This window comes from Crassostrea angulata, chromosome 1 (assembly GCF_025612915.1).
Source record: "Crassostrea angulata isolate pt1a10 chromosome 1, ASM2561291v2, whole genome shotgun sequence".
Taxonomy (NCBI): Eukaryota; Metazoa; Mollusca; class Bivalvia; order Ostreida; family Ostreidae; genus Magallana; species Magallana angulata.
Window position 1 is genome coordinate 39,123,284 of NC_069111.1, and position 14,906 is coordinate 39,138,189.

General features: G+C 30.9%; 1 protein-coding gene across 2 annotated transcripts; it reads right to left on the reverse strand.

Annotated features, from left to right (window-relative positions):
• Nucleotides 1–352: 352 nt before the first annotated feature.
• LOC128156531 (multiple epidermal growth factor-like domains protein 10) lies at nt 353–14,365 on the reverse strand. 2 transcript variants are annotated; one of them, XM_052818714.1, is made up of 6 exons: nt 14,274–14,365; nt 7,138–7,196; nt 5,525–5,650; nt 2,375–2,504; nt 2,246–2,280; nt 353–2,157 (listed from the first exon to the last, which is right to left on the reverse strand). In XM_052818714.1, the coding sequence occupies exons 1-6, from the start codon at nt 14,363–14,365 to the stop codon at nt 1,793–1,795; spliced, it is 807 nt and encodes a 268-aa protein (XP_052674674.1). In that variant the 3' UTR covers nt 353–1,792. The 2 variants fall into 2 exon arrangements, with proteins under 2 accessions (XP_052674674.1, XP_052674667.1); XM_052818707.1 differs by lacking the exon at nt 14,274–14,365 and adding an exon at nt 7,403–7,552.
• Nucleotides 14,366–14,906: the final 541 nt, after the last annotated feature.

The following is a 14,906-nucleotide window of genomic DNA, read 5'->3' on the forward strand; positions in this document are numbered from 1 at the left end:
AACGGAAGACCCACTCGTTGCTTTGCAACGAGCTTTGCTCTAGTTGTTATTATAATTGTGTATGCAATGTGTGTGTTCAATATAATGGTGTTGGTGTGTGTTGTTTGTAATGAAATATACAGTATAAACGTTCTAACGAGCAGCAATCCATATTCATGCGTTTGTTATTTTTTGATTGATTCAGCATATTCATACCATCATAGAGTATAATTATTTTATATTCGGACGAACGGAGTGAGGGAGAATATAAGTTATGTTAATAGTTTCAAATAACCAAATGAAAATAATGCATTTTTTACAAGTGTGACAAGTACGGTTTTCGAAATGATTTTTCGCTTTTTTGCGTTTTTAGTATGATGTGCTCAAAAACTCCCAATTTAATTCAACCTATAGTTTGTTGACAATTTGCATCCTTCCTTATAAGTTATGTAAACTTTTAAAGCACGACCACACTAAAAAAAAAGCTTGAATGAGGTTTATTTTTATTTAATGTACTTTGATGTAATTATAAAATTTACAAGGTAAAAAAGATTAAACTATCAAAGGCAGAATAAATACGCTCTTGTAAAGCTGACATCTTTCACATGTAAACAGTTTTGATTCACAATTAACTAAAAGGACTTAAAAAAACCCTTTGAAAAATTACAAAATTATGATAAACATAGATTTTTAATGTCAGCCAAGATAAGTCAGTAGTCTTAAAAGTATTCAGAAATCTTGAGTTTGAATTACTTTAAAAGTCATTATTAAACTTAGCATATGTATCTTTGTAAAGATAACCTTTCTTGAAATTGACTATAGATGTTTCCTTAACAAATTCGTTAATTACAATAATCATAGAGATATAGTCCTTTAAAGCATTGAATTGTATTCAACAACAATTTGAAATAAATGTATTGTGGGGAATATTCTAATACATGTACGACATTGTGTATTACATGAATTTAATATTTCTTCACATTTTACTAAAATTTGTAAAAATAATTAATACATAAGTCTGTACATAACAGCAGTCATTTCCGTTAATGAAAATATCCATACTATTCTTCTTTGACCAAAATTAAGTCGACACAAATTTAATTTGCAAAGTAAATGATCCGATTATAGGTGATACATGTGATGTTAATTGTGGAAGCTGTTTTGAATAATTCCGAAATGATCATGCAATTGATTACGTTTGAGCATTATGAATTATTGTAATTGTTTTGATCCTTAATCTTAAACTTCATACAGTCTATATATCGGTCTATATATAATCATGGGATGTCATTTATAAACTTTTGAATAGTTTTCAATGTCATTTTTTGCAGTTTAAGAAAAGTCATGTTAAAAAGAAATCAAAGGACTTAAAAAAGTCATGTTAAAAAGAAATCAAACGACAATAACGAAAGTCATTTTTTAAACATAATCTTTAATTCTTTACGCTAGAGAAGTTGTTTTTTAACCCCAGTATAAAATCAGACAAACCAATCTTTATTTTTTTTCTTCTAATTTTCCATTTCAGAACAAATGACCGTAGCACAATATATAAAAACATGAATAAAAATTCGACCAAAACACATAATTTTTTATTATATATATTTGATGTGTTTGTGGTATTTAGGCTGATCTACATACATTACTAACATATCGTTTATTTTCACTTTAACGTTACTCATTTTTTTTCTGATGTTTCAGAAGTATTTAACGGATCTGTATGGACGATTGACCATAGAACTTAATTTTCTGTTTTGATGAATGACGCTTTTATGACTACTTTTTAGTGTTTCTTTTTTTATTTAAATTGTGTGTTTCAACACTCGCCATCGTTTAAGTGATTTTCAAGGGATGTTGAGGATGGCTTGAAAATGTCATAATCATTTGTCATTACAGTAGAATACGAAGACAACTGCTTTACGCTGTTAAAATTAATATGATTGTAATCATCAGAACCTCTGTACCAATGTCCGTATTCTTCTAGACCCACCGTTCTGGAGCGTGTTAATGGTGCTTTGAACTGGTTGGGTTGGTTTTTCGTTGAATATGTCACTCCACAGAAGTGAGGAGGTAAATCGTAAATATCTGACGATATAGCAACGCCGTTTCCAACCATACGAGATTCACTGACATCATTATATATAGGGTCTTCCTGTCCTTCTTTATCTTCATAGTTGGTGACTACATGTACAATCAAATACGTGCAGTGTATTATGAAATCTATGAGATATTAATGCGCCAAAACTTTCATTAAAATAATCATAAGTACCTGAACATCTTTTTGAAGATTTAGTTTGCTCTCTCCTAGAATATATGAAAACCAATGAGGTATCAATAAAAAAATAAAATTATCAAACAGTTATGCATATTAAAGATACCTCTTACTTAAAATACTCACACTTTTCTATGACAAAAAAGGACAACACCAAACAACAGTAATATCAGGAGACCACTCACAGCTAGTAAGGATACCATAATCATATTACTATCATCAATGATTGTAGGTGAGCTGATTTCAGATGTTGAAACTACAATAGTTTAAAAACTATTATTTCAAAATATGAATGTCATCAACGTACTTTAAACACAAAGTGATGTTTTTTGTTTGGTTTAATTTATACAAAAACCGCGTTTTATTGTACATTTTCAATTGTTTTAAATTTACAAATAAAATTAATATAATAAAGTTGGGTCCCGTAGTTGAATCTGGTCTTTTTATACCCCCCGCAAACAAAGTTTTTGGGGGGGGGGTATATAGGAATCACCTTGTCCGTCTGTCTGTCCGTCTGTGACCATAGTGCAAAATTCGTGTCTGGTCATTTTCTTTTGTATGGAGAAGCATGGAATGTTCTAACTTCACACAAATAATGCTTAGGACCAAAGAGTGTGTCATGACCTTGACCCAAGGTCATTTGCGCAAGGGCAAGGTCACTGGCAGAAAAAGTGCAAAATTCGTGTCCGGTCATTAAGTTTCTTATGGAGAAGCATTGAATGTTCTTACTTCACACAAATATTACTTATGACCAACAGTTTAAAAAAAATAGAGCAGTTGTTATTTATAGAAAATGGACGGTGAAATAGATTCATCCAATATTTTCTATAATCGGAAAAATACATACATTATGATTTTTATCTTAGCGGGGGGTATCAATTGTGAGCTTGCTCACAGTACCTCTAGTTTTTGTTTAGTTTTGTAGTTCTGTAAAAGCATGACATGACTAATGATGAAGATCTCAAAGAACTTTGGTCATTGGTTTAAAAAAAGGTAATTATTTTTAATTCCCGCTAATTTCACGTCGTATCAGCTTAACAGTACAATATTTGTTTCAGGCTCGAAAGACAAACTGTGTCCCGCTTGATCATGAGATATTGTGTCTTTTAGGAGATAAAAATTTTAATTGACTTTTTGTCCACTTGTGGGAAAAATAGTATTATTTCAATACTGTATACCGGGAAATATTCGTCCCCGTTTTATTTTCGCCCCTTTCGACCTCGTTGTCAGCGGGCAAATTTAAAACTGGACGAATTTCAATGTTCCAAGTTATTTCTTTAGTACACAAGCGTATCTATGCTAAATTATACAGTATAAAAAAGGAAAGTTCTCGAAAGTCATATAATGATCTAAAGTTCAAGGCTTTAATTAAAACTAAACCGGAACCACGTTTTTAAGAATAAGTTTCCTTTTAAAAAGAGAAAATAAGCTCATAACTGAATTATCTTACTTGTCATAACGAGATTTATAGAGTTTATGTAAACCAACAAGTACTTTTACTTGAATGTTAGAAGTAATAACTTCGTGTATTTGCTCACATTTATTTCTTTGGCGACTACATGTATAACGTGCAATAATTGTTATACTATTACATGTTCTTCTCTATATCCTCCTTTTTTCCTGTCTGAATCTTTTTTAAATATGTCAATCAATTTAAGATTGATATTACACACTTGTTTCATTATAGTTAGCCATTGTGGTAGATAAATTGAACATTACAATTTGTATTGTATATTCATGGGAAAATTACCCCCACCCAAAATTTAATTTTGGTGTAGCATTCCACCTTAAACGTAAAAAGTCAATTTCATATAAAATCAAAATACATACCTGTATATGCTACATTTTTTCGCAAATCGTCTGTCGGTGGCTTTCATAATCTAAATATCTACAGTAATTGCTTTTTAAAAGCATTTTTTTCATTTAATTACTGTCTCTAACGATATGCTTTACCACATTGAAATTCAGATCCGGGTAATTTAATATATTTTGGTAGCAAAAACAATTATTCAACGACCTGCGTTATTTTTTTGTGCAATGCACAGCACAATATATTTAACAATGGAAGCTGCAATGGTTCATCGTTCAGATAGAAGCTCGGCTTCTTTGTAACAAATTCCAAGAGCATCCCACAAAAAGAAAATAACCACACGAACTGTGACAAAATGTCTATCATAGTCTGATATCTACAATCAGACTATGCTTACTACATGTGAACGTTGATAACTTTACGTCTTATTCTGGTTGACTACGTCACACACTCTACCAAGCATACAAACATAATAATTCATTTCTGTACATGTGCATGCAAAATATTAATGTTCTTTGTTTTTACACCTCTATGTTATTTTGCGTCCTCGATGATTTATCGAGAAAAATAATCTGAAAATATTCATGCAGCAGTAAGCATTATATTAGAAATCTAAAACTATTATAACCGAAGTCAGAGATGAATGGGAATAATTCGAATTTTTGAAACCATGTCAGCTTTATATTATACGCAATAAAAGTTCCAAAACATAGTCATGTAAGGAAAGTCATGTTTCTAAGTATTGTGAGCAAAGCCTTTTTCATAGATTTAAGGTAACTCCGTACCTATAAAATTATGGGTTCAAAGTTAAAAAACTTAACTTTTTTTAACTTATTGGACTTGAATTTTATCAAACAATAAATAAAATGTATATGTATCCATACTATTTAAGATGTAAGGTAATAAGAACCAAAGGCTGAAATTATCATCTGAAAATCACACTTTTTCTTATTTAAAAATTAAATAAAAGTCGATGGATACTTGTTTATCTATTTAAATTTAATTGCTTACTATGCCAGAAAACTAAAATTAATTTAAAAATAGAAAAAAATTGTTTACATTAGAAAAATTATAGCATTTAGATATATCACTAAGAGAAAAATAGTAAAGAGTTATTTCCCTTTGTCATTATTGAATTATGTCGAATATAAGGATGAAAAACGCTTATTAAATATAACCAAGTAAACAATGATTTGAGTTTTTGATGTGCACCTATAATAACTTAGAAATTACAAATCTACTTGCAAGAATTTTAATGAATTAATGGTTTATGTAAAATGTATGACGTCACAGGAGGGTGGATTTACTTTAAATAAGAACTACATGTACGTATATTTCGATGAACTTATGTTTGCATGTCTTTTATACACTTAATATAATTAGTTAATGTCTTTAAATATAATTGATATATCAGGTTACATTATTTATTTAGAAATAAAAATTAAATTTTTAAACATGCTATCTACCTATACATCCTTGTTTTGGATCGCATATCTGCTGATGACCACAGTTACACTTTGTACGACAACCGTGTCCATGATAACCATAACTGCAGTTGTTATCACAGTTTTTTCCCCACGAACCGATACATGCTGAAAAATACAAAATAATTATTTTTCAGGTATATTTAAAACACAAACACTCTGATCAGTTTCTGGGCATGGTAATTTACCTTGTGATTTTTTATGCGACTTTTTAAGTTTTACATGATTGTAATAAACACGACACTAAGAGATTAATATTTTTCAATAAATTGATTGAGAGAATAAAGTTGGAAAAGTTTCACTTGCAAGCACATGCGTACAGAGACTTGACCTTTATACTTGTTTGTACAATTTTAAATTGTTTTTTAACAACAGTATACTATCTTCAGAGTTTACGTTGAATTATCTATCATTTTGAGTCATTTTAATAAAGTGCATGTTACAAAATCGTCGATTCCGAAAGAGTCTGCAAAGATAACTTTTATGGTATGAAATAAAACATTAAATAAAATCAACATTATTAATTAAGCGTATTTGAATAAACAATGTACAGGATTATATCATACTACATATAGTAAAAGCTTTCATTACTGTCATCGACCAAATACATGTAGATTATATCTGGCTTTGTCATTTGTGTATTTATAGAAACAAAGAATTTACTGTTTTTAAAGAAATAATTTAGATAAACAGTGGATGTAAATTTTAATCAATAATGCGCTTGCATTTAGTTCTTTATTCATATATTTGACAGGTTAAATATAGAGTTATTAAAGTATGTTGATTCGTATGCATATACAATAGTTTAAATTTTATCTTAATTATTCACATCATTTATCAATTAAAAGAATATAAAAAAAAACCTGTTTTAACCCAGCAGAAGGCGGTCGGTCCAATCATATTAAAGTTTATGAAAGACGCTTTCTTCGGAACCATATAAACTAGTTAGATCGTTCTAAAATATGCTGTCTACTGCCCTTTGTAATTTGCATGTACAAATACTATTTCTCAATAATCTTATTTCTTTTTTGTTAAATGCTTTTTTTGTGTATATCAACCAGAACAAAAACTAGTTCGACTTTTTTCGTCCCAGTTTTTTGTTAATTTCCTTTTTGTTTAATGATGTCCCATGAACTGCATTTGCAGCGTTAGCATTTTGGTGATAAGTTAGCTGTTCAAATTACGTCTGTTACTTTTTCTGTCTCAACAAATAATAGTAGAGTCAATTTTAATACATGATTCAGAGTTGTGTAAGTAACTTTTTCATTGGATATAAGTACCAGAAATCCGCGGGACTTTAATTCTCTCCTGTATGTATAGATATACCTTTTTCCATTAGGATTTTTGTGAAATAGTCGAGTTTTTTTAGAAGTCATATTATGCGTCGTTTTTAACATCCATATATTTTAGACTATTTTTAGAAAGTTGTTCTTTTGACGCTTGAGCCAATTTGATTCTTCCTTTTGCGAGTCTGAGTTAAGTATAATGTAACTTTAAACAAGAATTCCTACGAACAATTGACACTTGAGTCAATTTGTTTCTTTCTTTTACGAGTCTGAGGTAAGTATAATGTGATTTGAAATAAGAAGTCATACCTTCGCATGTTCCAGAAATATTCGTATAGTCCTGGCAACACTTATATACTCCTGATATACTGAAAAAAATAAAATGAACTAAAAATAAATATTAGGAATTAAATCATCAAAGCTACATGTATATGTAAACGTAAACAAAAATTAGTTTTTTAAGATTTATTTAGTACACACACAAATTTAAATCGTTTTTTTTTCTTTAATTTCGATTTCAATGAAAATACTGGGAGATAAAATACATGATGATAAAGTACAGTAATGCACTTACTTGGTTACACACACAGCAAACTCGGATATTGCAGTTTTTATCAAATATGGCAATAGCACAAATAGAACAATAACGATTCTAAGCGAATCCATTTTGTTCTGTCCCTGACACTTAAAGCTACAATGTAGTGATACGGACGTATTGTATATGCGTATTTATATCCGTATAAATGAACCTCCATAATCACTTGACCTTTATATTCAAACTTATCGCATACTGCATAATCATCAATAAAAGATTTTAAGCTTACATTTGTATTGAAAACCGTGACAGAATATAACAAATAAAAACACGGTTCTAGCACTACTATTTCTCTGCTTGTATGTGCTAAAAACACATATACAGGGAACAATGCAATTAAAGTTGCACTCGAAGACAAGTAATCTGTGTACATAACATTTCAGGTACGACAAGACAGACAGCTTAATAGTTAAACATTAGAAAAGGTTGCATTTGGTCCCATAGACTTCTAGTAACACACAGAAGGCCATAAAACGAGATTTCCAATCGTCAATACTTTTAACAATGCAATAACAGATGTAGTTTTTTAACTATCATAGGAAGATTTTAGCAAGGCCAGGTAAACACCTTAATCTTTTACAAAAACCTTGTTTTGTAATAAACAATTTAAAACTTCTTCTTTCAATGACTTTGCTAACAGCTTGAAAAGAACACAGGTATATGACTACTTGGGAAATAATGGTCTTTCATCTTATTTAACATAAAAGTTAAAATTACATGAATCCTTACCATATTAACACGTTTTTGCACCAAGATAAAATTCTAAAAAATACAGCTCATATTGCATTAATTATCATGTTAAAAATTAATGATTTTCGAACTTAAAGATAATCAAAATTCGAAATATATTTTAACTATGGATACTTTATTGTTTTTTCTTCAAGTAAAATGATTAAATGTTGGTATTTTATGTAATTTAAGATAATTCAGAATATGCTGATTGTGATTTTTTCCGCATATGCTGTTAGAGTTACTGTTCTTTACTTTTCAATGAAAATACTTAAATGATCTAAAACACCAGACTACGTTGCTTTATTTCCTGATGGCTGGTTTGTGGGGAAGATATGAATAAACGTTAATGCCACACAACGATAGTGTACAGGTATGTCCGGGAAGGCTTTGGATGGATAACTAGAGTCTTCCTCTTTACAACCATGAACGAAAAAGGAAAATTACTTTCGTGTAAAATATTTTGATAACTCTGTCAGTAGACAAAAAGAAAAGAAGTATAATTTCTTCTAAACTATAGGCGGTGCATTAGAGGTGACGAGTTTTACTACTGCAAGCAAAATCAGGTTAAAAGCAGAATGATTAGCGGTCAAGTTCAAAGTTCAGCAATAAGGTATTCAAATATAACATACTACTATGTCAATAAGGAAGAAAACAAAACTTGTTAACTGAAAGAGAATCTCTCACATAGTTGTAGCTGCTGTGACATGAATGAGATAGTGATCTCTTAATTTTTATAAATGTATTGTTACCAGTCTCATTGACAGAATCTGCTGTGTGCGTTAACAAGTAAGAAACTGTACTAATAGTCGGATATAATTGGAAATATAAAAATGTTTTGTAAGGGAAAATTAGTTTCAAATTACACATACACTTGAGATTTACTATTGATGTTTATTAACATCGTATAGAATAATAATATTATGACCATGTATATTCATTTTGTCAACATTTTCAGCTTAACAAAGCAAAGGAACTGCTGCGGCAGACTATATGAATATATCTGGGAGATGCAAAGGTAATTGCTGTTATTTTTCATAGCTTTCTTTGTCGATTGAGTGTCAAGGTTAAAGAATATAGTAATGTTTACGGAAAACTCACAAAGATCATTTGGTTAGCAGTTTTGTGTAGGTAGTGTTTCTTGTGAAGCATGCGATTGTTTTATCTCAGGAATTATGGTATCTATGTCTATACCTATCTTTTTGTCAAGAGGCCCTCGCAAGGGAAGCCTTTCTTATTTTTATTGATACAATAAGTAATTAACTTGTAATGTACCTCACCTGGACTAAGTCGATTTTTGTCCCAAGATCCCAGCGCGTCACTTTATGCTGGATCTTCGAGGAATAAACATTTTTACCGTATATCGACTCAATTTATCAATTACAGGTAGGACATTATTTCATATACATTTTTATATGCATTTTTACTACTAAAAATAATAATTTAAAGGGAAAAACATTCAACTTTTCCTGTCATTGAATTTTGAAATGTCTTGAAATTACATTTATATACATGTATATTACATGCTATGATATGAAATTATTGTTAGTCAGAAATATTAACCTGTATAATTATTTTCTCAATCATTTTATGTTCATAATCATTTTTTCCATCTGCTCTTAATATTTACTGTCAGACCTTATACAGAGTGGAAAACTACAGAGTGGGGATAGGGTAATGGCTGACAAAGGTTTCCACTTAGAGAAATAGATTGCAGCTGTTGGGCTTAAACTGAATATTCCACCTTTTGCATCCTGTGTATCACAAATGAAAGCTTCTGAAGTTGATGAAACAGTTAAAGCAAAACACCGTGTTCATGTAGAACGCGCTATTGCTCGTATTAAACAATTTAAAATCTGATCAGGAAAAATAAGTCTTTCTTTTCCTTGAATTATTTATCAAATACGGTTGACATGTTGTTTGATGACGAACTTCATGACTTTTTTGATTCAAGATAAAAACACTGATGAATCTTGATTCTTGTCTTGCTTTGTTATGTAAATTTAGTACATCAAATTTAAATTAGTGTATTGAATACTCACATGATAACTAAGCGCTGAACCAATGAACTTACTCCAAGTGTTGTATCTATTGTACAGTTTGCTGTTGAAGTAACCAGATATGCTATGGGGCTTTAAAATCTTCAATTTTTCAATGTCGTATATTTATGTCCCTCTTCCTGAAAAAGTTAAGAGACAAGCAAATTAACACACACACACACACACACACACACACACACACACACACACACACACACACACACACACACACACACACACACACACACACACACACACACACTCAACAAATTACAAACCTCATCTTCATGTTTGAAATACTTTATGCAGATATTCTTTAAATGCTGATGCCAAGTGCATGCAATAAATTAGAAAAGAAAAAGTAACAAGGAACTGAATTATAATGTATTCAAACCACAACAAAAACATTTGAACATGTCAACAAAACAACACAAAATGAGTTTTGAAATAAACAGTTTACATACCCAGCTTTGCAACTGAAATTTGCATCGTTGAAACTCCTCCCAGAGATATTAAAGCTGACATGAATTCATAAAAGCATCTGGTCGCCATATTAGTTTCGATCGCTCCTCTACTGCCGCTTGGGTATATATACCGGTTGAGAAAGTTACGGTCGGTTGCTTTCCGATCGAGGCATTCACATTGCACGGACTTCTAAATGCATGAACTACACATTGTACATGTAGTAAAATGTAGTAATAAAATATAAAGAAAACAACAATCAATATAATACAAAATATATTTATTCTTTGAAAGGATGTCCAAGGTATCTGTATTATTTTGCACAGACAGTGCTGCCTTACTTCGCATGCACATCGAACACGTGTGTCGTTCATACAGAGTGCATAACGTCTGCATCTTCTTGAAAACCCTGGCGACACTACATCCAACACAGTAGCTAAATGATAGAAAATCCAAGAAAGTAACAAAGTTTCTATCCGTTCCTACAAAAAATCCCCGTTTATAAAATCCATGCGATAATTGACATTGCTCGACCTGCCACAGTGTGTGGTTTGCGCATGTGCGATGTTATAACATACACAGGAGATCGGTCTACAATTATCGAGGAATTTCTGAAGTATCTGCGCCTGGATTTCAGTCTGTCTTGTTTCATCGTTTATTGAATATATCTTGCCAGTGAAGTGGTTGTCATATTATTTTTGTTCAAAACGCGTTTTTACAAGTCTTTTCGTCCAAGGTAACGTGTTCGGGTGTATAAAATTCCTGAATGCGGTGAAGGATGACGAGGACTCTCGGCCTTATATAGGGGGTGTGTAGCGATTAGCAAAACAATAGAAATCGACAACTAATATGGCGGTAGTCGGAGATAAAAGGGAAGTAATGCGTATTTATGAATTCATGTTAGCTTTAACGTCGAGATTAACTTGATGGGTATCCTCGCTCTTTATCTGACGTCTGGGTATATTAGTGGTAATTTAAATGCTATTTTCATCTTCTCCTCTAAAACTTCTAACAGATTTAATGTATGCATTTTTTACGAACGCTTCAGCCCTTTGCTTTTGACGGAAAGTCAGCTTATAACTCAGAAAAGATTAGAAAAAATCGTCCAGGATGTCCAATAAGGAAGTTTCGTCCGCCATATTGTTAACCCTTGATGTCGAGCAGTTACCGTCGTCACAGTGGGCGAGGTTTTTAACCACAGATCTGCAATCCGCCAACTTGTCCGCTATTTTCCCCCTAAGCTTCCGCCTGCGTTGCCTTTCTGTTTCACTATACATGTATCTAACATTCGTTCGCATTTCAAAATATTAATTGTCCGTATTCTTGGACTTCATGCAAGGACATTAAGTTGGTTAATTACGTCATTGTTATACATGAACATGTATGAATTAAGACACTTTTGTCGACGGCTAAAGCAATTTTTGAAACGCTTTAAAGTTATATAAATAAAGGATGTACATGTAATATATGGATCTTAATTTGTTTGCCAGTTTAAAACTAATGATGATTTCTTCATTAGCATCACCTATAATTTCCTCAATTCACTTTCTCATCTCTCTCATCGCTCTCTTTCTCTCTCTCATTCAAGTCACAAGCACCAATGTCTTAACTCCGCCCAGCTACGATCTGATTGGACACATGACAGTCAAAACATTACGTAGAAACTTGTCTGGAGTTAACGCCTATCAAACGCTTCTAGGTAGTTCGCTATAACTTTACGTCTAATTTTATTTGACTGCGTCACACACTGCACCAATAATATAAGCATATTAATTTCTCTATATCTTTTATACACTTAATATAATTAATTAATGTTTTTGAAATATAATTGGTATATCGGGTTACATTATTTATTTAGAAATAAACTTAAATTTTTAAACATGCTATCTACCTACACATCCTTGTTTTGGATCGCAGATCTGCTGATGACCACAGTTACACTTTGTACGACAACCTTGTCCATAAAAACCATAACTGCAGTTGTTACCACATTCTTTTCCCCACGAACCGACGCATGCTGAAAAATACAGAATAATTATGTTTCAGGTATATTTATTACACACACACTCTGATCATTTTCTTGGCATGAAAGTTTACCTTGTGATTTTTTATGCGACTTTTAAAGTTTTACATAATTGTAACAAACACGGAATCACTTAAAGTTTACATTGGGTTTTCTATCAAATTGGATCATTTTAAGTGAGTGTATGGGGCAAAATCTTCGCAAAGAGTCTGCAAAGATAACTTTTATAGTATGAAATAAGACATTAAATAAAATCAACATTATCAATTAAGCGTATTTGAATAAACAATGTACAGGATTATATCACACTATGCTGTAAAAGCTTTTATTACTGTCATCGATCAAATACTTTAAATCTGGTTTTGGCATTTGTGTATTTATAAAAACAGATAATGGTCTGTTTTTATAGAAATAATTTATATAAACAGTGTATGTAAATGTTAATCAATGATGTGCTTGAATTTAGTTCTTTATTCATATTTGACAGGTTAAATATCGAGTTATTAAAGTATGTTGATTCGTATGCATATGCAATATTTTAAATCATAATTTGATTATTCACATCATTTATCAATTAAAAGAATATCACAAAATTTGTTCAAACCCACCAGAAGGCGGTTGGTCCAATCATATTAAAGTTTAGGAAAGAAGCTTTCTGCGGAGCCATATAAACTAGTCTAGATCGTTCTAAAATATGTTTTGTCTACTTTCTTTTGCAATTGGCATGTACAAACTCTAATTTTCAATAATCTTATTTTTTGTTTAATGATTTTTTCCCAGTGTTTTTCAACCAGAACAAAAACTAATTCGATTTTTTTCGTCCAGTTTTTTTTTAAATTTCCTTTTTGTTTAATGATGGTCCATGCACTGCATTCGCAGTATTAGCATTTTGTCGATAAGTTAACTGTTCACATTTCATTTGTTACTTTTTCTGTATCAACAAAAAGAGTCAATTGTAATTTTTGTTTTTTGAGATTTTTAAGTAACATTTTCATTGGATATGTACCCAAAATCCCAAGGACTTTTATTCTCTCATATAAGTATAAATATTCCTTTTTTCCATTAGGATATTAGTGAAATAGTCGAGTTGTATTAGAAGTCATATTATGCGTTATGTTTTTAACATCCAGGTGTTTTAGACATAATTTTAGAAGGTTGTTCTTTGGTAGCTTTAGTTAATTTGTTTCTTTTTTTTACGAATCTGAGTTAAGTATAATGTGATTAGAAACAGGAATTCATAAGAACATTTGACGCTTGAGTCAATTTGTTTCTTTCTTTTACGAGTCTGAAAGTATAATGTGATTTGAAACAAGAATTAATACCTTTGCATTTTCCAGAAACATTCGTATAGTCAGAGCAACACTCATATACTTCTGATTTACTGAGAAAAAAAATAAGATGAACTAATAATAAACATTAAGCTTTAAATCATCAAAGCTACATGTAAAGTTAACGTAAACAAGAAAGAAATCAAGTTAAGATTTTTAAAATAAAATAACTGATTAATATCGGGATTTGTTTTGTTTCTTTAGTTTAGTTTTCAATGAAAATACTAGGAGAAAAAATTCATAATGATAAGGTATAGTAATACACTTACTTGCTTTTACACACGGCAGACTCGGATATTGCAACATTTATCAAAACAGGTAATAGACTTATTAAAACAATAACGATTTTCTGTGTGTTCATTGTGTTCTGTCCCTGACATAAAAGCTACAATGTAGTGATATTAGATTGACTGTTACATAAATACGGACGCATTTTACATTTCCGTTTTAATGAATCTCCATAATCACTTGTTTTATTGATATTCAAAATTGTCGCATAATGCATAATCATCAATTAAATTCAACGACTTGTTTTTGAAGATTTTTAACTTAAACTCATGGTATGTGTATCTCTATATGGGAAATTATATGTGAACATATTGTGATTGAGGATCAGGAACAGTTACTTGGGAAACCATTGCATTTAAACTAGCACTCGAAGACAATTAATATTTGTACAAAATTTTAGGTACGACAAGACAGACTGCTTAATAGTTAACCATTAAAAATGTTGCCTTTGATATCATAGACTTCTAATAAATCACAGAAGGCCATAAAACAAGATTTCAAATCGTCAATACTTTTAACAATGCAATAATAAATGTGGTTATTTAAAAATAATAGGCTAGGAAGATTGTAGAATGACCAGGTAAAACACCTTGATCTTTCACAAATACCTTGTT